Below are 27,930 nucleotides of genomic sequence, written 5' to 3' on the forward strand. Positions count from 1 at the left end.
TAGAGCAGTCACGTATATTAAATGTTCATAAAATTAATAAAAAATAAAATAATAGGCAGTATATATATATTTTTCAGTAAGCTTTTATTAATATTGAAGTGGCAAAAGAGGCCTAAAACACAACAGAAACGGCAAGCTTCATTACTTGAACATGAATCCATCAACACCAACAGTAATTATTGTGTTGCAGCATTTTTTTAAAATGACAGTGTCTCTATTTAACTGTGCATGACCTATCATGCTTATAGCAGGCTGGTTCTGTTTTATAGCAGTAGGTCAAAACAAAGCAAAATATATATGTTGGCAATATCACACCTTAAAAAAAGGGACCAATATCTTACAAGTGTTTCAATATTTAATGTGCAAAACAATGTCGATCACCAAAAAGAGAATACATTAGTCATTTTAAGCTCATGTGATATCACAGATGTGTAATCAATTTCTTTGCTTCCCTTGAATTTGCACTTAATAGGGGACTGATATAAACTTGGAGTTTCACCAAAATATCAATGAAGGTACATGGTATGCACATACATCACAATCACACACACGAACACACTCACACGGACACACGGTTTTTCCTCTGTCCTTCTCATTGTCCTCTACCCTGCTCAGTGCACAGAGGGAGCACTCTCCTTGATTGCATTCCCCAGCCCATTGATTATTTTAATGGTGCTGCTCCATGTTACACAGTGGGCTTCTGCCTGCCTGCACCACATTAAGATCAAACACAGGCTCTAGGGAGGAAAATGGAAGCAGTACTTTCACCATCTCCCCCTTCCGGAGTCCTTTGTGGCTGCCCCACATGATCAAAGTGGCAATGATTGAACAATGGCATAGCCAGTTTACATCAGGATCCCAATAATTACAATCCAATCACTATTATTGAAGTCCACAATCATCTTCTCTAAATTACAATGACGGTCAGGCAGTTTTTTTCATATTCATTGTAATTCAGAAGAAGTACACCAGATTGCACCTGCAAAAATGTTTGTGGACTAGATCATGTTGTTCTGACATTTATTAAAGTGCCATGTCAATCATAATACTTGGCAATGTGCTGTCTCACTTTGACTGCATTTAGGATGACATTTACATCACCGTGTGTTACGTAGTCAGTCATTAAACTGTCGTCTTGCTCTTCTGGCCATCATTTTTCTGCCTGCAATTACTTTGTGAAAATTTTATAGGGATGTGGAAATGTACTGTGATGAGCCGTGACCATGGTGACTCAGACATTTTTCTTCTCCTCTGTGCAGAGGTGTGCTATATGGCAGTTGGTGAGTGCAACATGTCCAGATGCAACAAACGTAGCGTGGTGAATATACATCAAAACATTAAGGTAAATGATGATCAAACGATATTTTTCAAGCATGCATTGTTAAGATACAAAAGGCTACATTCTAAATTTCATTGATATCAGCTTTCAGATATAACATTATAGCTGAAATTTTGAGTGAGTGACCCAGAATAGAACAAACAGACATTTTGCCACATAAAATAGTTTAACTTAAAACTCAGTGGTGGACTGATTCTTCTAAGGCTTAATGATCCTTTGTCACTGTCTTTTTTTTTTTTTTTTTTAAACAAAATGTACATACACGATATTCACTTGCAGCCTCGTCCTCAAAAAGGTAAAACTTAAAATGATTTGTCATGGCAGTAACTGTAGCTGGTAAGTATGATGCTATCTGTAAGTGCTTAAATCATCTAATAGTAGAATTTGTCTGTGTTTTAATGTTCACAATATAACTGATCAGACTTAACACTTCTATTTCTAGTCATTTGCATTCACTTTATATCAAGAAACCCTCCAGCATAGTATTACCTGATATCAGAGGTTACATTTTTGTAAACTCTTGAGGAGAGGATTTTCTCAGTCCATTCCCACTTGTCTTCTCTCCTCCATCCTCCTCAGTCCTTTATTTCTTCTGCAGGCCTTAACCTTGCCTACTTGTTCATTGTTTTGTTTCCCTCATGCACATTACATCAATAAAACCATCCATTTAAAACTCCAGTGTAAAGGATTTAGGGGGATATATAAGCAGAAATGGAATATTTTATAGTAAGTATGTTTTCTTCAGTGTATAATCATCTGAAAATAATAATTGTTGTGTTTTTGTTACCTTAAAATGAGCTGATTTTATCTACATAGGGAGTGGGGTCCTCAACTACAAGGATTGCCATGTTGCACCGCCATGTTTCTGCAGTAGCCCAGAGCGACAAACACTGGCTTTAGATAGGACCATTCATGTCAACCACCACAGTCTGCAGCACCTCCATGATGAGAGCTTTGGAAAAACACAGATTTTTTTCTTTATTCAGTGTTTTTACCAGTTTAATCAGCTGATCTATTTGTTATGAAGAGGAAGGGACCTCTGGGTATAATTCAGCACATGGTAAAAACCTTCTGAGTGTCTGGTTCTTAAGTAAGAGAAAAAAGGTGAGCACACACAGGCTAGTGGCTCATCTCCGACATGCCAAACAGTGTCAGAGAAACACTGATTTGTAACGTGAAACTGCTTTATTCAGTGTTTTTACCAGTCCATTTATTTTGGAGAAGAGACCTCTGTGGATAAATCAGCTTCTGGTAAAAAAAAAAAAAAAAACCCTGAACATAAACACTGAAGGAACTCCTGAAGAAGTTTTAGCTGGTTGCAATCTGCAGTCCTCACTGCTTGATGCCAATAAATCCCTCTAAATCTTACACACTGTTTCTTTAAGCAAGGGCGTAGGTTTCGTTTCAACACTCGGGAGGGGGGGACATATCTAAAACGGGAGGTTTGGGGGTCCTCCACCAGGACATTTTGTACACTTCATGTATTCTGGTGAATTTTTATGCACCAGTTTGTTCCTTTAATTTTGTCAAAACAATGCATATTTTCAAAACATTAATGGTGAAGTGTCCCCTGCGCATCTCCCCAATCATGAAATCTAGGCCCGTGCATTAAAGCATGAATCCTGCCAACAACTTTCTGTAACCATACCCATTGAGCATGTCATACATGACAAATACTGGATTATACATTACATCTCAATAGCAAAGACTATTTATATCTTTTTTATTCTTATAGCCATTCAGTTTATCAAACCAACAACAAACAGCAAATAGCCTGAACATACAAGTCTAGAATAACCAGTCAGCCTGCAGCATGTTTAAAAAAGCTAGCTTTGTTTTTGTTTTTCTCATTTGTATGCTAAATAGGAGCAAATATGAAAGTCATCCCTGTTGGGTATAATAAAAAGAGAACAGAAAACAAGTTAGATGTCATAGATTGTGATCACGTCTAGAAAGTCCCTACGACTAACATTGTGTCCTTATGATTAGACTCCGTTCCCCTCTTCATCCTTTTATCTCTCCCATCACAGCCCTGCAGAGCTGGGAGGCTCTATTCGCTTTGGGCCTTCTTTAGGTGGTGGTCTGGCTCCACCATGACCAGCTGGGAGTCCTCAGTCACCTCCAACAGAGTCTCCATCTCTGGGCTGTCTACACTCACCAGCTCCCCTTCCTCCACCTCCACGTGCACACCACCCAGCCCGTTCTCCTCTCCCCCTGGTTGGCCCTCGGCCTCTTTCACCTCCACCATCTCTGTGTTCTGCACCACCTCCTCCTGCCCTTCTCGGATCTTCTTGACATGGAAGGTGAAGGGGGGCACGCGGTACACAGTGGTCTTGGAGCGAGCGTAGACCGTGTGGTCAGGGGTGAGGGACTTCTTCATCTTGTCTTTGGAGCTCTTGAGCTTCGCCCTGCGCTCCATGTTGGGGGTCATGCGGGTCCCGAGCTTGCCCATCTTCTTCTCCAGGCTGTGCTTCGTTTTCTCCAGGTTGTCACGGGTTTTCTGTCTTGTCCTCTCAAGGTTCTCCTTTGTCTTTTTTTTGGTCTTCTCCATTTTCTCTTTGGAGAAGGCTTTCTTGATGTTGTCCACTTGCTGCTTGGTGGTGCGTTGGAGACGCTTGGTGCGAGACTCCTCAATAATTTCCTCAATCTCTACCTCCTCATCTGAATTGAGATTGTCTGGGCGTCCCTCTTGTCCCTCAGGTATCTGCTCGAGGCCCTCCACAGCTTGGCCTTCGACTACCGTCTCTCCTGCCTTGGGTTTGGATGGCTTTGGTGGCTTCACTTGGTCCTGAGGGAGCAAAATAGAAAGGAAAACAAAATAGTAGTCAATTGAATCACATTTTCATTTTGACATGGTGCTACACTGATTGCATTGTGTGATTCGTGTAAATTATGACATTTCATTTCATGTGAAAGTCATCAGCCTGAGAAAAATTAATGGCCTCTGGGGGAGAAATTAAATTGAACATGTGAGCATGATACTTTACAGATTCATGAGTCATCTACACACTCAGTGGACACACCATGTCACTGCTTGTAGCTGGTGCAGAGTGCCATCTAGTGGTGTCAATCATATGCCAAAACTCAAGTCACAACATAGATACACCCTATTATTTTACACTTCAAGCCTTATAAGTATAAGAACATAGGCTGATGTGGCCACATTTACCATATATCACATTCCTGAAATAATAATACAAGTATGGGGCTTGGAAAGAAAGGATCTACAACTCTTCGTCACAGTGAAACTAAAGCCACCAGGCTGTCACATCTAACCACAGGTGTGTTTCCTGCCACTTTGCTATCATTTCTCCAGAAATGCTTAAACTCACACACTACAATGTTGCGACCTAGAGGCCTCAATTTCAAATCTAAGAGTAAACAATGAAGGTGATCTTATGATTTTTTAAAAATGCTTGAAAAAAAATCTATAAATTACAGCTGTTCAATCTGTAATTTATATTGCTGCTTTCAATTCACCGGAAAGACTTGGTGGTGTAGTACAGTTTCAGTTTAGCCTCATAATGTACAGCACATCTGTGCAGCAGTTTTAAACTTAGTCAAAAATATCTTTATGTCTAAACCTAGAATTAGGGCCATACCGTTTGTTCTAAATACAGCAATACAGAAAGTTCCCTTAAGTTTACACTTGCACTTTCTTCCTAGTCTTTTGCTTTATTTGGAGGGGGGAAGTCTGCAATGTACACAGAGTTAATGGTGACAGCTGCCAATCAATCAGCACTGCAGCAACCATATATCCATGTAGTGTGTCAGGACACTGTCAGTGTGGTACCAGATAGCCACACAGGGAGAAGCAGTACTATGCAATGAATGTTAACCCCCTAAAAGCATGTCTGTGGCCCCAAGAGGGATTAGAGGTCCCACCCTGCTGCACCTCAATACCCCACCTTAGTGCCTCACCCTTGCCTCACCATTGCCATCTTCACTGACTTCGTAGATAGAAGATACACTCAATGTTGTTACATAGTAGGGTAAAATACAGATACACATTTCAATAGAAATATTAAATTAAAGTTACACCAGTAAGTAGTTTATGAAGGCAAGAACTGATACTGATCATTTGTACTGATGCCCTTATAGTCAATCTTGATTGCTTTAGACTTGGACACCACTGAACATTTATTAAGGAGTCAAATTGTATTTTATCAGTGTAGAAATGCCTTTAAAACATTCAGACTTTCATGCAATGTAAAATCTTTAGCTAAAATCTTTAAGGGCAAGCAGCTCTTTTATGCAAATATCTGAAATATGACAAATAAAAAAGAAACAAAATTAAAGCATGCTTTGATTGATGTTTGTGCATTCACCATCTTTTAGCATTACCAGGCTTGTCTTTAAATAGGTGCAGATTATCTAACATATTAGCACGTTTAAATAGAAGGTCAGCAATCAGAATTTAAGTCTAACTTTGGTTTGACGTGTTTGTGCTGGATTTTAGAAAAATAAAATATGTGTCCGACTTAGTTTTGTCCAATACTGACCCAGTGGAGAGATGACGTCAAGAAATGTGGTCACTGACACATGCAAACTGAATCTCCGGCAGAAGTAGATGAAACAGATACAGCCTACTGTACAACACGTCTAAGTGACAGCGGAGAGCAACACATGAGGAGATGGCATGCAAGAGTGTGACAGATATTAGTGTGGGTGTGAAGACTTATATTGAGACATGTCTTGGTTTGTTTTCGTCAGTATCAATGCTTTCCACGCAGAATACAGGTTTAAAAACTGATACTAAAACAACTTGAGAAGGCAGGTTTTGTGGTATTTTGTCATTAATTACGTGCAGTATTCATAGTAAAATTGGATTTCAATGGCAATGTCAAACTTGTGAAAGACAAACACCTGTCAGACCATGTGATCAACATATCTCTCTGGGCAGTTCAAATATTGCCATACGATCCTATCATAAAATGGACTTTGCCTCCTTATCTGGTGCTGTGTATGGTGTGGGCTCGGCCAGCACACTCTGTATGGGTTTATTTTGGGCTGGCCTTTCCCTCTCTCTGGATTCCATCTGCCATTCTCTGGCTGCTGTCCACTGCAGCGTTCAGTGCTACCGACAAGCCCCCACCACACAACGCCCTCCTCTCTCGCACGGCAACAGATAAACACAGCCCTCTGTCCCCATGGCAACCACCTGCTCATGTTGTCTCTGGTGGGTGGTGACGTTTAGCTGGATAAACAGCTGACATTTCTATAACAATATACCAACACGAGTGTGTTACAATCAAACTAAAATATATGGCACCTGCTTTGCAGACAGGCACACAGACCAAAGTGCTGCAATTACACCAATAATGACAGATATTTTTGAACCCATGACCACATAATTCTGCCACAATATTTTTCCACTGATTCTATTAGAGTGATGTAATATGATAAACAAAACTGAACAGGACAAACATGCAAAGTCCTGAAATGTGACCTGGCTTTTCACTTGAACGTAATGAAGATCTAAAGATAAACCCACATACAGTTAATAGGTGTACTCACACTGACATAAGGCACATACAAGAACTGAATAGCTCTCTGTGAAGCTGTTCAGGTGACCTCATATGTCCCAAACAAAACTTGTTTGCTGCTGCCTGGGGAGTTTGGCTTGTGGGCTAAACCTGAGAGCCAGTATGTTAAGCTTATATATAAGTGCATCTCTTGTGTTCCTGGAGTAAATACTGAAAGACAACCTCTGTGCATAAATACACACACACACAAATGCATAACTATGCATTGAGTATTCATGTCACGTGTATGCCCACCCACAGAAATGAAGACACACATTTCTTTTTTTTCTCCATGAAGCCAAACTGTGAGCACTTTTCATAAGAAGTTCTGACGCCTGAACAGGAAGCTTCTGCAGCCAATGGAAAAACAGCAGTGCATGGCATCCTGGGAACAGCTGAGGTCATATAGGACAGAGAAACTACAACATGGTCCAGGACCACGTAGCTCCATACCTGACTAAAGCTATGTATCACTTAAACAAGATCCTCACTGCCCAACTTTATTTTTTGAAACTGTTCTGAATTGAACCTTGAAAGTGATGGAAAACAAAGCTACTACATATGGCGAAGTATTTTCATACACTATTTACTTGAGGTTCATTTAAAGCTGTAGTTAGCAACTTTTAGGAAAATAGCTTTATGTCATATTTGCTGAAACTGTCACTATATCCACACAGTACACAAGGCAGATAATCATGTTCCTCTGCCTCCTTGTAGTTCTTCTAATGACAATTTCACAAATCCACCATAAGTGAACGAAAACAACCAATCAGAGCTGAGGAGTCTCTAAAGGCCCTGGCAACCACCAAGTCAGCTACTGGTCAGAGTTGGGCTATTGGTGAGCGTCTGCCGCAATCATTGGTGTGGCGCGTCCCACGCCCTTGGCCCTTGTTGGTGCTAGTCGTTTTTTTGCTCTGTCAATTCAGCATGTTGAATCAGTGTTCGCGACAGTGTAGCCCATCGGCACTCTGATTGGCAGTTCAGCTCAGCTAAAGTCAAGAGGGAGTGAGGTTGAGACGAACTTGTGACATAAATTAAGATTATTCTTCTTAAACCATTGAGCTTTTTAGTAGAAATGTTTCCTGTTGGTTTGTGTTATTGTTCACTGACGCACAGTAAATATGCTTTGTTCTTTCAGCACTGGATTGTGTTGGTAATGTGCTAACATCAAGATAGTCTTCCAGTTTCCCTTTATGAATGAAGAATACAGATGACCGCCATCTGTTGGTATGCAGGAGTATGCCCTCTCAAGCAGGTGCAGAACACTTCGGCCCTCAGTTTGGTGTGTTTACGTGCAACCTTTTGGTCCAAGACACAGCAACATCGTGAGGCATTGCAGCAGGCTCTTAATGCTGCTAGTTCTCTGATGCTGGTTTGGTGTGCCTGTGAATCAAGATTCTGTTACTGCATTGCCTTTTTCTCATCATAATTGTTTTCAAAAACCTATTCTAGCACACTATTCAACTGTAAAATGACAAAATTTGTGACCCAGCCTCCATGTTGAAAACAACTGGGCTGGCCAGAGCAGACATTCTCATTTTACAGCTAAACAGTACAATAAAATATGTTTCTGAAAACATTTGAGGTGAAAAATAGGCAATGCAGTAACAGAATCACGTTTCATATTTGATCAGGGCTGCCTAGTTTGACAGTTTGACTGCAGTTCATGAGCAGTAATTGACATGATTGACAGCTGTATTGGAGACTCCTCAGTTCTGATTGGTTGTTCTGCTTAAGCCCCGGTAGATTCCAGCAAATGTCGTTAGAAGTACTACGAGGAGGCAGAGAGACATGTTTTTTTAACCCTTCCACAGGCTATTTGTCTCATGAACTACTGTGTGAATATAGTGACAGTTTCATCAAATAAATCAAAAACATATTTTTATAAAAGTTACCAGCTTTAGCTTTAATGACTTTAAAGCTACAGTTATGGGTCCACATGATGTTGATCATATTTTAACATTATGCCATGTTTTGCCACTCATTTTTCCCTATGTTTCTCCATTAATATTTCTTGTTACTTACAGGCCAACATACACACTGATAGCGATATATCTGCAATAAGATAATCAGCAGGTTTATTAGTCTAGCTTAGTTTTGGCAACAATTAAATCGTAGGCAACTGGACTTTGATTTTGTCTAGAAGACGTTTCGCCTCTTATCCAAGCGGCTTCATCAGTTCTCAACGCATCGGTCTGACTAGTCCTCACTAGTCTGACAAACAGTGGAGTAAGACTCAGGTTTTTAACCTCTGTGGAGGTGTATACCCACCACCCTCATAAGACAATACTTCGTTAGTGGAGTTTCACTGGACCATTGTTTGGGTCAGGTGAGTCACACTAGTGAACGACAGTCGTTAGGAGTGAGTGGGGCCACTGGTGAGCAACAGTCGTTAGGCATAATGTGTGGTTACCAGTGAACGACTGTCGTTGTGTTTCTTTGAGCCACTTGAGGTTAGTTTCGGGCAGTCTTTGTTATTCAATCTCTTAGGTACAGCAGCAAGGGCCGCATTGTAAATGGGGGATAGGTGGTGTCTCAGGCCACCTCCCCTATTTAGAGACGGCTTCTCTATTTTGACGTAGATGGATTCTTTCACCCCTCTTTCGAACCATCTGTCCTCTCTGTCCAAGATTTTCACATTGCTGTCCTCAAAGGAGTGAGCCTTCTCCTTTAGATGTAAATAAACAGCAGAAACTGGACCTGAGGAACTCCTCAGGTCCAGTTAGGAAAGGAGGAAAGGAGGAAAGGAGGGGAAAGGAGGGGTGAAAGAATCCATCTACGTCAAAATAGAGAAGCCGTCTCTAAATAGGGGAGGTGGCCTGAGACACCACCTATCCCCCATTTACAATGCGGCCCTTGCTGCTGTACCTAAGAGACTGAATAACAAAGACTGCCCGAAACTAACCTCAAGTGGCTCAAAGAAACACAACGACAGTCGTTCACTGGTAACCACACATTATGCCTAACGACTGTTGCTCACCAGTGGCCCCACTCACTCCTAACGACTGTCGTTCACTAGTGTGACTCACCTGACCCAAACAATGGTCCAGTGAAACTCCACTAACGAAGTATTGTCTTATGAGGGTGGTGGGTGTACACCTCCACAGAGGTTAAAAACCTGAGTCTTACTCCACTGTTTGTCAGACTAGTGAGGACTAGTCAGACCGATGCGTTGAGAACTGATGAAGCCGCTTGGATAAGAGGCGAAACGTCTTCTAGACAAAATCAAAGTCCAGTTGCCTACGATTTAATTGTTGCCAAAATGGAATTGACCTGGATAAATGAGAATATCCATAGTCTAGCTTAGGGGTCTGCAACCTTTGCCATTAAAAGAGCCATTTTTGACCAAGAATAATTTGAAAAAATTTGTGTGGAGCCGCAAACATGTTTGAGCCTTATAATCAAGGTAAATAGCCTATTAAGTCTAAATTAGCGTATACTTATGGTCTAAATAAGCAATTGTTAATATGTTTTACCACAAGGCGGACACTGTGCAGGGCACTATTTATGATTATTTGGTACTTAAATTTTGCAGAGCTGGCAGTGAGAGCAAACAAATCTGTCCACGCACTACTACATTCTCTATTTTATCCAATTTACTTTTTTGGATTTGGCATCCATAGCTAACCAGCCACTGCTATCGAGGTTCAGCAACATTTGGATTCATAGAATGAATTTCCATAGAATTCTTTTCTCAAAGGCTCAAGGAGCCACTGGACAGGGGCTAAAGAGCCACATGTGGCTCCGGAGCCACAGGTTGCCTACCCCTGGTCTAGCTCTACAGAACTGTGCTTTAGTCACAATTTAAAAATGTTTCACTCTGTTATTAGACATCCAACACTTGTGGGAACCCATGTGAATAAATAGAGACATTGCAAGTTGGAACATTTTGTTGTTTACATTCTTAAAACTTGACTCAGCCCACCCTATCTGTGGAAATTGTGATAACATCATCAAACCCTGTTTGGGTTTCCCTGCCTGATTACAAAACAGGAGACTGGAAGCTTGAAGAAGAAGTAAGTCTATTAGTGTCCCTGTGTTACCTTCCCCTCTCCCTCCACCTAACAGCAACGGAAAAGTCGGTACTCTGTGTATGTGTGTGTTTACTGACAGGTGCCAGGGGAGTGGTGACTGAGTGTATGTGTGCTCCCCTCAATGAGAAGGAGGTCTGTTGCCGATGTTTCTTTCCTCAAAGAGTGGCATGAATCATACCTCATGGAAAAGTTGTGTAGAAAGAGTGGGAACTCTCTCTCTTTTTGAGTGTGTGTTTGTGTGTGTTTGATTTGTACAGACAAGCCAACAACTGTCTGTCTCTCAGAAGGTGGCATAACACAGGAGATGCAATTAAAAAGTCCCTGCACACCGAGGGGAAAGATTTTGGTAAACAGCTTAGACTACAAAAAGCAAGTGAGACAGAAATGTTAAAGCAGATCAGGCAGATCTGTGACAGATCAGCAGTACCTCCTGCTTTGCTGAACTGGGTATCATTAAAGATTAGACCAGAATTTTCTCCACCTGTGTTGAAAGTGATGCAATCCAAAAAACAAAAAAAAAATCCTTGAATTTCAGCTGTTCATATAACAAAAGCAAAGCTTATTCATTGTCTAAACATTATCAGCAAAATGTTCTCTGTCTGACTCATACGGAGGCTAATTTAACCACTGACTGTTGCCATGGACGACAGAGCAAACAGCGCTCTCAATCAGCACTATACAGAGACCACAGCAGCTTTGACTAAAGCTGCTGGCGTCTACTTTCCTTCTTCCCCGTCTCTGTCCCTCTGTCTGCTGTAACAAGACCTTGAATAACCCACCTGGTCCGATATTCCTTCTTAGTTATTTAAATATATTGACACCCACAACGATGTCAGTGATTAGCATTAACATTCATAAAATAATTAAATGGCTGTGTCATAGGTGAAGGACTAACACAAGCCGGATTGCCTGTTAAAAAAAGAAAGCAATCAAAAATCCATGCTATTAATTATGAGGTGCAACCCTGGACATTGTTAATAGGGGTGGCAAGATGGGGCCAATGAAAATCTTTGGGTGGCCCATCAAAACCAAAAGCCACAACTGTTTTTTAGGAATTTTATTATGCTGTATAAGTCTATAGGCTAGTTAAAACTATTTCAAAATGAGAATTCAGGCATCATATAGCTACTTTGGCTTCTTATTTTACAATTAATACGAATAATTATCTGATGTGCATAGACTAATACCATTAGATTTAACATTTTGAGTTCCACAACAGACCGATTTAATGTGTTATGCATCTGTTCATGTGCTAGGTGATTCATTGTTCTTCATATGAGCTGGTTGTCCTTTTCTTTTAAAGACAAATGTAAAGCTTTAAATTGATGGAGCACATAGACAACAAAACATTTACTGGGAACAAGCCTCCTCAAGTTGAGGGGAGACCTGTGGGTATTTACCCCCCTCCTGACAAGCTATGCTGACATGGTTGATACCAATGGATGCCTTTGGTCAGTGGTTCCCAACTGGTCCAACCATGGGGTCCAGATTTCTTCTAAGTCATTAGCTCAAGGTCCACAAAGCTTTATATATTCAGGGTCATACTTGCATTTGAACATATCATCAAGCTAGTTTGCTGTGTCTGACAAGTAGCTGTCCGTGAGTCATCCAATCTACAGCAGGAGATGTCACTGGAAAATAAATGCTCTGTGCTGGAAATTCACTGTACTTCAAAATAAAATGTGTTTTTTGCAAACCTAAAACAGTCACACACAGTCCATTCAGAGTGGACCCACACCCCACTTTTGGATCGTGACCCACCAGTTGGGAACCACTGCTTTAGGTTGTCTAGTTTCACAAGATACCACTACCTTTGCACTAGCTTAGAAATGAGTGTGCAACAGGCTATTTTAATATTGGCCAATTAAAATGTTACATATTAATCTAATGATGTATAGATTAAATAACATACATATTATACATATACAGATATTTTATCCCATTTGTTTGGAATAATTTAGAGTTGAGTGAACTTTGAGACATTGATATAGATAGGGCAATTTGAAAAATTTGGTTAAAAATTATATTTTTTTTAGGTGTGACTGATTTACATAATATACTCATATTTTTATTCCTATTTGTACATTCACCAAGAATATTTTGGAATGCACTTTTCATAATTTGTCATGCATTTTTTCACTAAAATTCATATTTATAATATATATATTTTCATATATTATGCTTGTATTGTTATTCCTTTTCATACATATGCCAAGGATCTTTGCTATTTTGTTATTACTTATTTTCCCATATCATCCCATATCACTTTTTTTTTTAATTTTATACTCAGGAATCTCTTAAATGAGATCTCAATGTCAATGTGACATCTTGAGAGAATAAAATATATAACCTTTATAATATTTATCACATTAAATTATTGTTATTATTTAGCACAATAGTGACCCTATTACTATAATGCCAAGCATAGTCCAAGAAAATGAAAAATACAGAATATACCCTGATTGCATACATGATAAATTTCTTTTTTTTTTCTTTCTTTTGGTACAACATGGTCCAATATCTAGGCAGATACGAAGAGCAGAAAGATTGGCTATGCACATTAATATTCATGATGCTACATGCAGATATTTAGCAGCTTGCTTGCTTTAAGATAAACACACACACACACACACAGATACACACAGGCCATTCCTTTTGAGGCAGTGTGATGAAAGGCCTCCCCAATGAGTCACAGGAGCAGCTGTCTGATCCTGTCCAGTCCTTGCAGCTGTGCACTTAACTTTCACAATGAGTGATATCACTGACCCATGTGTCCCTCCAGGATGGGAGAAGGCCAAACAGGAGATTGACATGAAACAGAGGTGGAGATTCGCGTGTAAGAGCCCTGCTTGCAGCCGGAATCGCGATGCTTTGATCCCTAAAGAGAGCTCGGGGGCTAAAATAAGAACACTAATGTACTCTGGTCATTAATATTGATGCCTCCCACACTCTCCTAAATAAGACTCAAACAATTCACAGAGGACTGGTCCAGCCGCCTGCTACCTCAGGCATTTTGGGGTGAGTCTTGTGACTGAGGACACAATGCAAATTCTGTTTCATGAAGCTCTCTCTCTCTCTCACCGTTTCAGAACAGCCTACTGTGATGGTGCCATGTTAAAGCATCCTGGAATGGTAATGGAAATATTAACAAGCAAACCCACTCCGTCTTTAGACAAGAGAGGGGCTCTGTATACCACACAGCCAACACGGCGATGTCATGTTGCAGTGCACACCACAGGAAGGGAGTTCCTTGGTTTTTCTGTCACAGTGATTTGTGATTTCACACACAGGGGCCTAAAGGGGGAAGCCCTTTTCCACAGCTCAGCCTTCCCACATCCAGACCACTGGAATCCCAGGGTTAGTCCCATGCAAAGGTGGAAATGTACTTTTCCATTTACATCTCTGTGTGAACTGGCAGCAACAGACAGCGCTGGAATATGTTATATAACTATCCCTTTCTGTGTAACAGCACCTTCCACATTGACACTGGAGGGTTAGTCAGCCAAATTTAACAACTCTGTGCTCATTTTCCATTCACGTGTTTTGATGATTGGAGCTAGTTTAGACAAAAAATCAATTTGCTGCAGTGGGCATGAAGATTTTTAAGATTTTTTTTAAAATTGTATCAATTTTTACCTAAGTGAAAAACTGTATTTCAATTATCCATTATTTATATTTCCACATTACAGGATAATGTGATGTGTGGATCAAGTGAGGGCATGAATAAGCTGTCAACATGAATGCAGTACTGGGCCCCAGCTAAAGGAAACTATTACCTTAGGCCAATATAATGATTAATGACCTATAATTCCTGGAAAATAATACCTGGGGGTACGAGAGAGAAGGCAACCAGCCAATCAAACACACTGCTTTGCTTTGTTCTGAATTAAGTTTTTGTTTGTTTGATAATGATGACTGAGGACATCATAGATGGAAAAACTGACAAGCTGTGGAGCTTTTATTATGTCTTAGTTGACCAGGTGTGCACCTTTTGTTAATCTAAAATGAGCCACATGGCTGTCTTGGTTTGGGAAATAAATGTGAAAATTTGCATTTAACCTATAAACATAATTGTTTCCGTGCAAGCAACTAAGAAAATAGGTCTGCAGGAGGGAACTTTTAAAATATCGCCAAGTGTTTCACCTTCAAATTTCACCTCACATGCTGATGACATAATTTCAGTTGAATTTCTATTATTTTTAGAGTAATCATCCTAAACATCCATGTGCATGCAAAATCTAATCCCAAGGGTACCCAAAACCTGGCAGGCCCTCAGCAACAGCCTATAACTCACATGCCAGTGACAAGAACTGCGAGCCGCCACAGCAGCAGTGGGAAATATACCACCCGAGTAACCTGACTGTTGCACTTCAGGCTGAAGGTTTGAACATACCAGAGTTTGCTTTCACAACCTCAACCTCAGTTACAGTAATAACAGTTACTTATATTAATAGTGAATGGATGCTACTTTAACAGCAATATTTTGTATTACAGGAATACTTCACCCACAACATAATCATTTGTGTATCAGTTACTCACCATCTGTTAGGTTAGATTTGTGACAAAAACCTTGTTATTCACACATGCCTCCACAGTGAATTAACAATCCAAAAATGGAGAAAATTCTTAATGATTTGGAGTAAAGGGGGGCTGTACTTAACAACAGCAAAACTATATCAAAACATGTGTTTACAAATTTTCACACACCTCAACTCGTGCTTCAAATCGTTGCCATTGCCCAGGTGAGCTACTTTCTTCTTTTTTCTGGCATATGTCCTTAGACCCTCAGCTCCGTTGAGGCAAGCCAGGCCAGTGTTTCATCGTCCAGGTCAATTAGACCACAATCACCATTCAGTGGTCAGTGTTTGGGGCAACTACTTGTCCATGCATGACACTGTTTATGTAGAGGTGTTTTAAATGGGTAGGTCCTAGTGAAAATGCAGGTGTTTGCAAAGTACTGAGCATGATAACTGAGATTTTGATCATATTGTATGAGTTGTATGAGAGTTCATAAACAAATGTTTTGATATCGTTTTGCATTTTCTTAAATTCAGCCCCTGTTTTTCTTCAGTCACTGTGGGGGCCAACCTGGTCTCACTCCCAATTCTTCAAAGACCCACGCTTCGTCATTGGTCCCCCTCATCAGATACCAACACACTGAGGCACTCTTTATGGTGGTACATACAAATAATCATTTTGTGGATGAAGTATTCCTTAAAGTTTTGAGATATTCATCAACATAACTAGAAGTTATTGTGTCCATTCAGGAACAATGTCCACAGCCTGGCAGGCAGGCAGGCAGGCAGGCAGACAGGCAACCGTTGTACCTTTAGGTATTAACTGCCATAAACCAGTAGCATACAAAGTACAGTATGTGCTCAACAACTACTACATGGTCAAACACACGCACATTTATCTGGAAATAAGCCCACACAAACACATATATACAATTCCATTAATCAATCAGTTGGTGTTGCTGATCACTAAATTCAGACCCACTCCATGAAACATGACACCACACCATTCCATTGCATTGCTGCCGGTGTATTTATAATCAACAGCAACATATCGGTTTCCTTTAATAAACCAACTCAGACAAGTTGGCCAACTCTTTATTTTGGCTGTGGCCTTGTAGGTGAAGGGTGTGCCTACAAATCTTGGAATAAACAGCATGGAGGGTATCAGCAGCTCACCGAGCTGTGATGTGGTATGAGGACACATTTCTGTATGTCAGCCAAGATGCCGGATGACAACTGTTCAAACTGAGTGGTGACCTGATTGGTCCACCAGTTAGTGAATCCAGCCTGCTGCTGTAGGATGGGGATGCTTGGTAGGACATGATGGCAGCTGTGGCCTGAGATCAGGTCAGTCTCCTCCTGTGGCCCCGGAGAGACAGCTCACAATCACATCTGGACTGTATTATACTGTAAGGTGCTGCACACACGCAGATGTATGCACACGTGAACACGCAAGCACATGCTCACAGGGGTCAACTGAGAACTAGTTGATGGGTGTTTTAAAGCTGAAAAAAAATCCAATGTGCAACAAAAATATAGACATATAGACATGTGTTGGAGTAGCAAGGATCCTGTTTCTGCTGCTGTACCAACTCTAGTGACACAGGGAAGGCTATAGTAACACTATCAGCATATCCATCTCCTATTAGACACACCCACGCTGCAGAGTGTTGTACACCCGATCTGATAAAGCAGGAGAGAGAGCATCTGTATGTGAGGAGCCTATATAGCCTAAAATTTCACCTTTCCTTAGTCCTTTGTGAATCCTAAGACTTAAAAAATTATTAATCTCTTTAGAAATTTTTACATCATCAATATGATCATGTTAGTCTGAAAAGCCGTCTTTTACATAAGCAAAGAAAACAGAAAAACATGGTGAACAAGTGTTTCAGAACACTCATTTTCCACAAGTGACATCAAAGACCAAAAGGTTTTTAAAGCAAGAACAATGATTCTGATCTTTATGAAGTATAAAAGAATTACAAACCAGAAAAATGTGTGTACAGTATGTGTGTGTAGGTGTGTGTGCTCAGAGAGAGAGAGGATCAGAGTGTTACAACATCCAGATTTGGGTTAAATATGCCAAGAGAAACATAACTCTGGCTCCAAAATGTTAGTGACTGCTAAAACAAAGAAGCTAAAAGGAAGAGATAAGCAGAGGAAATGCAAGCTTGACTTGAAATGAATGCTTGGACATTTTGGGAAATACACTTTGCTTCCTTAACAAGAGTTTGATGAGGGGATTCCTTAACAAGAGTTTGATGAGGGCTCACATTTGGACATGTTATTTCTTGTGTGTTGAATCTGTACAAAAACTTATTTGTGAAAACAATTTACTGTGCTCTGGGGGGTTACGCACCAGACTATTTCTTGACTGGGAGCAGTAACTTCCTGGAGTGTCCTCTGGAGGAAGTGACTCCATCACACCAAGAATTCCAGTAACAAGTCGTTTACTCGTTGGTTTTTGTGTGGCTTAAACAGGACATAATGATCATACATTCGGTTGTGTGTGTGCATGTGTGCACCTGCTTGCCTATCTATCAGCAACTAACTAATCCACATACTACTAGACCCATCAGCCTAATAATTTTTGTTCACATTAATGACTGTATGCTCAAGGACCTCTCATGTTTGCATTCACATTTTTTAAAAAACCTATTTCATTGATTGTGTTATAAGGTCACTGAATGTTGACTCCTAACTCCTCTTAACCAGTCACATAGCAAAAGACAGGCGATTCCTGGCAGTTATACGCTAAAAACAAGGTGTTGTAGGTCTCATTTTGGCCTTTGTCATGGCTCAAAAACTGTCATCTATCGAAAAGTTTGGTCTCATTTTGAACCAGAGCATTTGCAAATTAATTCCATACCTGATATATTATGATCCACTACAGTACGGCATGATACGAGGTGAATAAATGCAAGTTTTTATCATTCCACTACTGCAATGCATACATGCTGGACATGCTGCCTGCACTGCACTCCCCGTTCTCCACACACATGCTCCCAGACACCTGGTGGAGATATGCACTCTACTGAGCGCACTTTTCTAGTCAGAAGTTTATTGAGGTTAATTTAGAGATGCTGGTTAGCAGTTTTTTTTGCCTTTGGACAGAGCTTGGCTAGCTTTTTCCTCCTGTTTACAGTCTTTGAGCTAAGCTAAGCTAACAGGTTTGATGATGTAGCCTTATATTTAGCAGACATAAGAGTGGTGTCAATCGCCTCTCTGCAAGAAAGCAAATGAAAGTGCTGAACTATTCCTTGAAAACAATTTAGAGGACTCTCTTAGGTGCTAGGAAGGTGTCTTCAGAATTTAACTCACACTTGACTATACTGTATCTCATCTTCTCTCTGACCTTACACATTAAGTTATAATTCAATTATTTTTCTTTACAATTATGTATATCTGAATTTTATATGATGTAGTCTTGCAACCCACAACCCCAATAATTATTTGACAAGCCTTTACACACAGAGGCTCTCACGCCACTCAGCACTGGAGCTCCCAGCTGGCTCCAAATGGTAGCTGACATGCAATAGTGAAATGTGGAGCCTGCCAGATATCTTTCCACCAGCGTGGGGAAGAGGAGGACAGCAGGAGAAAAGGACAGAGAAGAGGGACCGTAAGAGAACAACATAGTGTAGCAAATACTGAATGAGCTGTGCCCTTGGTTCAGGATTAGACGTCCGAGGTGGAGTAGAAGGGGCTAAGATGATAGTGGGAGAGAAACTGAGAAGGAGAGAGGAGGACAAGTGGGCATGTTGGCAGGGGAGGCAAAGAGATGCCAGCGGAATGAATCACAAAACTAACTTAGTGCTGCTGGTCGAGTTCTTTTTGGTCGGGTTTGTCGGGTTGCTAAGTGCTTCACAACTATCCTCTCTGTGCGCAGGCTGAGATCTGATTTATGCCTGAAAACAAATATTCAGAAAGCTGAAGTGGCCAAAAAATCCTTGGCAGGATCAGTATGTCTGGAGTAAGTAAGGAATAGAGTTATTACAAAGTCTGGGCAGGGTTAAAAGCTATTAAAGAAAAGTGGGCTGGGGCTGGTGGCGGGGCTTGTTGGCTGCGATCTGAGCTCTGGAAGGTCTGTGAGGTTGGCCTGGAATAAGTCGACTGTAACTGAGAAGTCTTACATCTCCATGATGGAGTTGACCACATGGCTATTGCTGTCTTTGAGCTCTGGCCAAACACACCCTGATTCCAGACACACATCAATGCTGTCTCACACTGATGGACACACACTATCAAGTTGCATAAACTGGATTAATACACGTAATTAACAAGATAATGTGCATTATGAAATACGGGTGTGGCCCCCAGTTCTGGTGGGCAAAAAGTACACATTTTCCCTTATTAAACTTAATAAACTAAGGGCTCACACTAGTAATTTTATCACATGGAAACTATGTTGTTTAGTTACTGGTTACAAAGTATGTCAATTCTAAAAATGAGGATATTTAAAGGGGAACTCCACCAATTTTACACCGAAAGTCTGAGAATTACAACTGCATGTGAAAATAAAATTGATTCAGCACTGGGACTCAAAAATATCTGGGGTGTGGAATTAAGTTACAATACCTCCGTAACTCGCCTCTCATCTCTGCTTGATGCTAGCAGCTTGAGGCTACATTAACTGGTACTTACATAACACACTGGAATCTCCATCTGAACTGTCGATGGTTGTGTTGCATTGTCAATATCTCTGGTTCTGCTGCATTTACTTTCATCACTATTGTTTAAACTGTCTTTTGTGAGCATGGAAATGTTACAGGACTGTATTGCTAAATTAATGTACTCTTTTAAATGTCATGAAATTAAAAAAAAAAATTCTATTTATTAAAATACAAAAGGAGCAGTGTGTAGGATTTAGACGGTTGCGGGTTCTAATGCACTAGTCAACTGGGGCCTTTCTGTGTGGAGTTTGCATTTTCTCACCGCGTCAGCATTTTCTTCAGCTTCTCTGGTTTCCTCTCACAATCCAAATACCTGCAGGTTAGATTAACTGGTGACTTTAAAGTGCCCGTAAGTGTGAATGTGAGTGTGAAAGGTTGTCTCTCTATGTGTCAGCCATATAATCATCTAATGATCTGTCCAGGGTGTACCCTGCCTTTCACCCAGTAGATGGATGAATAATTGTAAGTCTTGGCAGATAGAAATACACCTAAATCTGGCTTGATAGATAGTGATTGGCTGTTCTGACTTGTTGGTCAAAGTCTGATGCATTTCATACCAGTCAGTTTTTCAGTTGGGTTCAATCACAGCAGATTCATTCGGTGACTCCACTGATGGCAGAGCACTCATTGGTTTCAAGGGAATAATTGCTTTATCTTTGATCAGCTAGTTCACTTTTAGTTTGCTTACAGAACTTAAATGAGGGCTAAAGCAAAGCAGGTAAATAAAAAGTTCCCTCCGTCCCAAGGAATGTGGTTTGTCTTTGCATGAAAAAAATCAGCATGCAGCCTGCTCCATCTGCCTGAGTGCTCTGTTGACAACTGTCATATTTGTGGAGTGTGCTGGGACTACTGTCACACCAAAAGACACCCTCTTCTATACAAGCCTCCTGGGACATGTTGAGAGCTGAGCTGGGATGGAGCCAAAGGCCAAGACAATTGCTGGACATATGTGCCTGGTGTCCTGTGAGGATGAGCAGGAGGCTTAGCTTTTGAGGCAGAACATCACCAGAATGGCAGCTGTCTGATTTCTCCGACCATCAAGCAGCTGAGAGGCTGGAAAAATATGACTATAACTAAAACTATTTCAATTGAGTACTGCAGGAATGAGTCAGAAAACCCAGAAATTAATTAGCATCTCAGTATTACAGGTTCCCTCATTTGGAAACCAATGAGCTTTATGAATGGGTTTTTGGTTAGATGTCTGAAATAATCTGTGTCTGTGGTTAAAACAAGCTTACGAGATTTTCACGTTTTGTTCTGTGAAATAAATATGCCAGTACATACCCAGTCTTGTGACTGTAGCGTAGTTTGTTTATAGCCTAACAATAGCTTTTTGCTTCTGGCAGTTGCATTTATGATTCAAAAATCATGAAAGTGGCATTCTTCTGTGAAGATTATCTTGCTGTATGAAATGTATACATAGCATTAACTTTGCCACATAGCTTATTTTCTGCAGAAATGCAAAATCGAAAGGCAGAATACCACTGGCTTTTTGTTGAGGGAACCAACAACTGTTAACTTCTGTGTTAGCCTTAAAATAAAATACTCCTTTTCCACCAAAATTAGTACATGTAAGCAGCTTTTTTAATCACAGGAATACCTATTACGAATAGACTATAGACTCCTTTTCCATAGCAAGTAGCAGAAGAGCATGCCTTTCTGTTTTTTTACTGGTGTGTCATGTTCAATGTCACAAACAGGCCAGAAAATCGGTTAGCAAACAATAGAAGGCAGCATGGAAGCCAGAGAAAATGTTATGGTGGTTTCTTATTTTTTAAATCTTATACTTATTCAGTCTTTGTCAAATGCTATGCAGAGTAAGTGTTTGAGCGCTGCTTGGACAGAGACAGATGGTATTTTGTGGTGGTGTGTTATTGTATCTCACCAATAAAGGGCCTAAAATTAGCTCGTTCATCTACTGCCAATGGGAGCCAGAACTGATAAATACCTGTGACGACTGCAGAGTCATTTGACCCAGATGTGAATGCTGATTGTAACCTTTTCCATTATATACAAAAGCCAGATGATAGTTGGTGTCCGTGGGGTTTTTCGTGCAGTGGGAAGAGATCTTAAATCATCCCTGCACCACTCTAAAAATGATGATCTTTTTTAGTCATTAAAATGAAAATCATGAATCATGTGTAACAGAGGCTAACACCTTTTAGCTGTTCGGAAAGACAAGCTTCCTCACTGCTGGAGTTGCTTTAGAAACAAAAAGACCTCTGGAGGGACATTTACACTTATATCACAACCATCATGAGGCTTCAATGAGAAAGCCACAATATTATCTCTGAACTGTTTTCATCAAGTTTCTATTATTTTTGTTAACAGTTTGGGGCTAGGTTTATTTCCTGATTATTACTATATTTCCAGCTATTCCTATTAGAAGACACTGCAACTGGAAATTGGACTTGTGGGGCTGAACTAATTATAGTGAAATGCCTGGCAATATGAGACTAATGGAAAATAAGGAAATAAACGTGGGACTCATTTAGAAATGGAAAGACAATTAGTCTATAAAAAACAGCAATGTTAAATGCAGTACAGTCAGCGCAGAGAAACGTAGGGAGGGTGTGATAGCAGGGCCCAACCATTGGATCACTGGCCCATTTGCAGATCACAGAGCTGTGATGACAGGCTGGTTATGCCTTTTGCATCAGGAAGACCCTCAGCTGCTGTGAGGTCACTTACAAATTAGGGGTTTTGTTATTTTAAAACTCCAGACAGACGCTACAGAATGAGAAAGGAAATGTGCCACACCTGTCCCTAACATTAATTTCATATTCTAAAGTCTAAAAACTTATGGTTCTAATTTATTTTTTTATTTGCTGACCACAGTAACAGCACTATTCTAGCATTAATACCATATATAAATTGACTGAAATGTGTTTAAAATATGGTGGAATATAACTAGTACATTTACTTAAGTACTCAGGTACTTTACTTGGGTGTTTCCATTTTACTGTACTTTATACTTGTGCTTCACAACATTTTGAGGCAAATATTGTTCTTTTCACTCTTTTTATTTGACAGTTTTAGTTATTTTGCAGATTATTGAAGCAAAATATAATTAACTAATTAATTAGAATCAATTATTACAAATTAAGCCCAGCAGTACATAAAGTTGTAGTATAGCTCCAACTTTACCAGGTGCAACATTAGTGATGCTTACAAATTGATGCCATCAAAAATCAATAATCAATAATCCAGAAATATCTATATCTATTATGCTGAAATGGGCCATTTTGCATAATGTGTACTTTCATTTTTGGTAAGTTTTAAGTTTTAGTTCGGCATTTTGGCTGTCACCATTTTGTTTGTTTAGAGCCAGAAGTGACCATATGTGCGAGAGGGTGGAGCGATATGTAGAGTTAAATCATAGACTGTGGTGACACCTTGCAGAGAGCCTGTCACTCAGGTGGCCCCGCCCTTACATATGCATATCTTAAAGCATTAATAAAATGTAGACAGGTGAGTAAAATAATAATTCAAACCCTGTTCAGTTGTTGTAGATGTTAAAATTAGCTATAGAGACAAAACTGTATCTTCTACCAGACTATATATATATATATATATGTATGTCTATTTCTGCTGTAAAGTTGGACATTTTAACATGGGCAGTCTAGGTAGAGCCAGCCTCAAGTGGCCATACAAGAAATTGCATTTTTTGCACTTCTGCACTGACTTCATTTTTCAGCCTCTGAGGTTTCCGCTTGGTAGGAGAACTATGGTGGCCTGCACAAAAATGCCAATAGATTCCCCTAAAGCCTGCACACTGGACCTTCATGTATTTTTTGTTGCTTATACTTCTGTAATTTAAAAGACTTTTGATTGTAACAGTGTATGCTACTTTAACATCAGTAAAAGATCTTAATATGTCTTCCGCCATTGCTGATATGTCATGTACATTTGGTGAACATGTCTTGATCGCCACACCCTGCTGTTGCTAGGGCATCCTGTGTGCCGTCATCATTGCAGGTTTAATTATAAAGCATCACTGTTGAAGTCTTTCCAGGCTAAAAATCCTGAAGTATGTGGCTATTCTCAGAGCACAGAGCCAGAGTGACAGGAGAGAAAAATATGGAACCTGGTATCAGTTGAACAAAGCAGAACATAAGCTCCTGTACAGCAAAGGTAATGCTGTGAAAATGTTTCACTTGTCTTTCTCAAATTCCAGCTTCGCTTGATATTGACACTGGGTGTGAAAGGTGATATTGGTAAGGAATGGCCACACATGCACACACACACACACACACACACACACACACACACACGCAAATTGGCATTACTATACTTGTGAGGACACTTCACTAGCTTACTTTACTGCCGTGGAGGTTTTCTGTAACCCTAATCCTAACCTCTACGGGCCTAACCCTAACCCTGATCTCATCCTTAACTTCAGTCTAAACTTGTCCCACTCTAACACATTAACACACAAACAGACAGTGGAAAGTGGTGAAACCTGACTGAGAGCCAGAGTTTATTTGCAATGCTGCCAATATCTGACAAGCCTATCTGTCGGTTAATTAAACTGGACACGGTGCAGCCGTCCTCTGGTAATAAATAGATTGTGGGAGCCCGGAACAGCTACTGCAACATGGAAGCTAAAGCTCCTACAACTGCTTTGAAACATGACGGTGCCCAAGTTTAGACAGTGATAAGAGCATTACAGCTGAGATAACACCAACAGGAAATGACTCAGAATGATGTGTGCCTGCTGAAACACAGGAGCAGAATAAAAACAGTAAAATATTAGCTTTTTAAGATAGTGCAAGCTCTTAAAACAAGATACCCATCTGCAAACTCTCCCTTTTATATACAGTGTCCACTGACAAATGCACAGAGACGTGCAGTTGAAAGGGCTTGCAGTAGACCATGCGGTGTCAAAAACAGCAGGAGGCACCTGCTTTGCGGGGTAATTTATTAAGGTCTAGTGTCTATGATTGGATTTCTGCTACATGCCAATAGTGTAACCTGGTCCCATAGTGGACATCCCAGGAGGGGGAGGTGAAAAGGTTTGCCTGCCAAAACGGATCCTGAAGTAAGCTCTACTCACGAGAGGCTTGCAACTCTGAGATTCACTGTTACTAATGCTTTCTGAAGAAAATCTTCTCCCCTTTTCGGATGGCAAATTGCAGAGGTGATGATGTGCAGCAATTACCTCTGACATTTCCTGAGCTGCCATTTGATTTGTGACAAATTCCAGATCAAAGGGCATGAGACCTTTTTACAACCCAGATAAACTAAAGCAGGAGTGCTGCTGTGCATGCTGCAAGCTGTGAGTTTACCAGTCAGTCATGACAGCACATTCTGCTGATAGGAAAAAAAGCATAGTCTCAAATGCACAACCACAGTTAGACACTCTTAATACATGAATTCATGGTGCGTCCTTTATCGATTTTACTTTTCAACCCATTTCCTTTCTCTGAGGAGGAGCTACCATATTAACTTAAATAACTTCACCCCTGCCCTGATACTCACAATTGTGTTCTCGGGTTTTATAGTGCAGGTTTGTACACCATGGATGCATGAATGTCAGTGTGTTGCAAAAAGATCTTAATAATAAAAACCAACATCTTCATCTTTCATGACAGCAGCCTGCCAACTATCTGCCCTCTGAGCTCTCAGAGGTGGGGCGTTGGTTCTGTCTCAAATAGCCCTTCATGCCAGTGTTTATAGGCCTTTTTATTTACACCCGGCGAGGCTTTATATAGTTTCACTGGATAATCATGAGGTCCTGTGGAGTGGGAGAGGACACTGTCTGCCTTCGTTTTTTCCAAAGAAGCTACTAGTTGAGAGGAGGAATCAACCTTTCAATCAGCATGAACACAAAGCATACAACAGCTTCTAAATGGCGCACCACAGTGTTTGATTCTTCGTAAACATTACAGCCTTGTTTAAGCTTGAGGAAACAGTGATTCAGACATTTATGTCATGGAAACCACAGAGCTGAGGCTTTGGCCAGCATCCTCCAACCTGAGCACCTACAGAACATTTCCACTAACAAGGGGTCACCTCAAGCCACAGTGTGACTCTCACTCTCTCCGGTGAGATGATGTCAAAAGGTTGCTCTGATGGTCTGATAGATTTTCAGGTGCATTTCACACTCCCCTCCCAACTTTCCTTTGCAGCGAGGGGAATGCAGCACGCCCCTTTAACATGAACTGAGTGTAACTTTAACAGCTGCATGTGAAGCATTACCACATTATCAAACAAGGATGATTTGCTATTACTCAGTGCAGCCTGTGATGAACATGATAAAATAACAACCTCTCTCACACACGCACACATACATACTGCAGCCTTCAATATTCACCTGGTAGATGAGGACTTTGAAGTTGCGTCTCTTGAGCAGCTCGCTTTCATTGCTCTCCAGCCTCTTGATCTGGCCCGCCTGCTTCTCCAGGTTGCTGCGCACCGTCTTGACGTTGACACTGACCTTGCGTACCTTGTCCAGCATTTTGTTGACAGTGTTGGCTGTGCCGACGTGGTTCTTGGACAACTTAGCCAGCTCCCCATGGATGGTTGACACTGATTTCTCCATGGCCTCCTGCCGAGCCTCCAGCCCATTCTGGGTCTGCTGGATCTGGTCAACCACCCCGATGATCTTGTCTAGCAGAGACAGAACCATGACCCCGTTCATCTGCGCTTCACTCTTGCCTCCGGGGCCAGGGGCCAGCACCAGGTCCACCTCCTCAGAGGGATCATCATCATCCACAGCAGGCTCTGTGGCAGCACCTACCAGAGCTACCTCGTCGTCATCATAAGGCACTTCTGCTAGGCCTGTGCGCTCCTTCTTGACACCTGTATCCGCCATGGCTGTCAGCTCCAAATACAAACTGCCTGCACTCTCACTACAGATAAAAATACACCAGTGAAAAACAACCTGCAGGAGCCACACTGCACAAGCTCAGTCCCTGATCCTTTCTCTTTGCCTTCACACGACTTTCTCAACCACTTGCTTGCCTCTGTCTAGTCTACTTTACACCTAAACTTTCTCTTCTCCCTCAGTCTCACGCTCTCAGCCTTCCCTGTCTCTCTGCCTCTGCTCTGGGATGCCAGCCAGCCAAGGGGAGTAGGGCCTCTCACAGCTGAGGCATGTGTGCCCTGACTCAAATGCCTCTGCTCCCTGTGAAACCACCCAGTCAAAGTTTTCCCCTCTTACACCCAGCCCCCGCCCCTGGCTCCCCCTGCTGCTGGGGCTCCACCCCAGTCTGTCCCCAAGCACAGGGCAGCATATCTCCACCACAGGCGAGATCCAGTACCAGAAAAAGTTCAGACCAGTGAAATGTTCACAGTGTCTGAAATGATAATGGGTTGATTGTTCCACAAATACATATGGAGGTGTGAAGGTTTGCAAATATTTGAATACAATCTTCCCTGTGTCAGTGTGCTCTTCATGTAAAGAGTATAGCAGTTCATTTATTAGAAACTAATTTAAATTATAGCAAGAACATTTCAATCATGAGGTGTTTTCCCTTTCACAAACTCCAATGCATTACCTCCTTATATGCATGTTGGAAAAGAAATATTTGTAAAACCTACACACCTGTATTCACAGCTAACACACACAAATGATAGACGCCATTATGACACCAGAAATGTCTTTATGAGATGCTTAAAAACCAGTGTATAAAGCTATAATACGTGGGGCTATTTCAAATTGGAATAAAATACCACAACACTTAATCCAGATTCAGCACCGGACCTAGCACATTCAGCCACAGTGGGTCCACCACACCCAAAATCACCAGTAGCATTAGTTTCAAAAAAGATATTAAGAACAGCAGTTATTAGGAGAGAAATCAGTTTTAGTGACACATGATGTTCTGCTTGTGAAGG

General features: G+C 40.9%; 1 protein-coding gene across 1 annotated transcript; it reads right to left on the minus strand.

Moving 5' to 3' along the window:
- Nucleotides 1–67: 67 nt before the first annotated feature.
- On the minus strand, nt 68–27,218 carry cavin1a (caveolae associated protein 1a). Its single transcript, XM_049561197.1, has 2 exons — nt 26,405–27,218; nt 68–4,127 (listed from the first exon to the last, which is right to left on the minus strand). The coding sequence occupies exons 1-2, from the start codon at nt 26,903–26,905 to the stop codon at nt 3,390–3,392; spliced, it is 1,239 nt and encodes a 412-aa protein (XP_049417154.1). The 5' UTR covers nt 26,906–27,218; the 3' UTR covers nt 68–3,389.
- Nucleotides 27,219–27,930: the final 712 nt, after the last annotated feature.

Source organism: Epinephelus fuscoguttatus, linkage group LG19 (assembly GCF_011397635.1).
Source record: "Epinephelus fuscoguttatus linkage group LG19, E.fuscoguttatus.final_Chr_v1".
In the NCBI taxonomy this organism is placed as follows: Eukaryota; Metazoa; Chordata; class Actinopteri; order Perciformes; family Serranidae; genus Epinephelus; species Epinephelus fuscoguttatus.

What these genes read in the sequence shown, in the direction of transcription:
- cavin1a (XM_049561197.1), bottom strand. Translation starts at nt 26,905, where the DNA reads ATGGCGGATACAGGTGTCAAGAAGGAGCGCACAGGCCTAGCAGAAGTG. An exon ending in TCAAAGTCCTCATCTACCAG is followed by an intron (nt 4,128 to 26,404) that starts GTGAATATTGAA and finishes TTGCTCCCTCAG; the next exon opens with GACCAAGTGAAGCCACCAAA.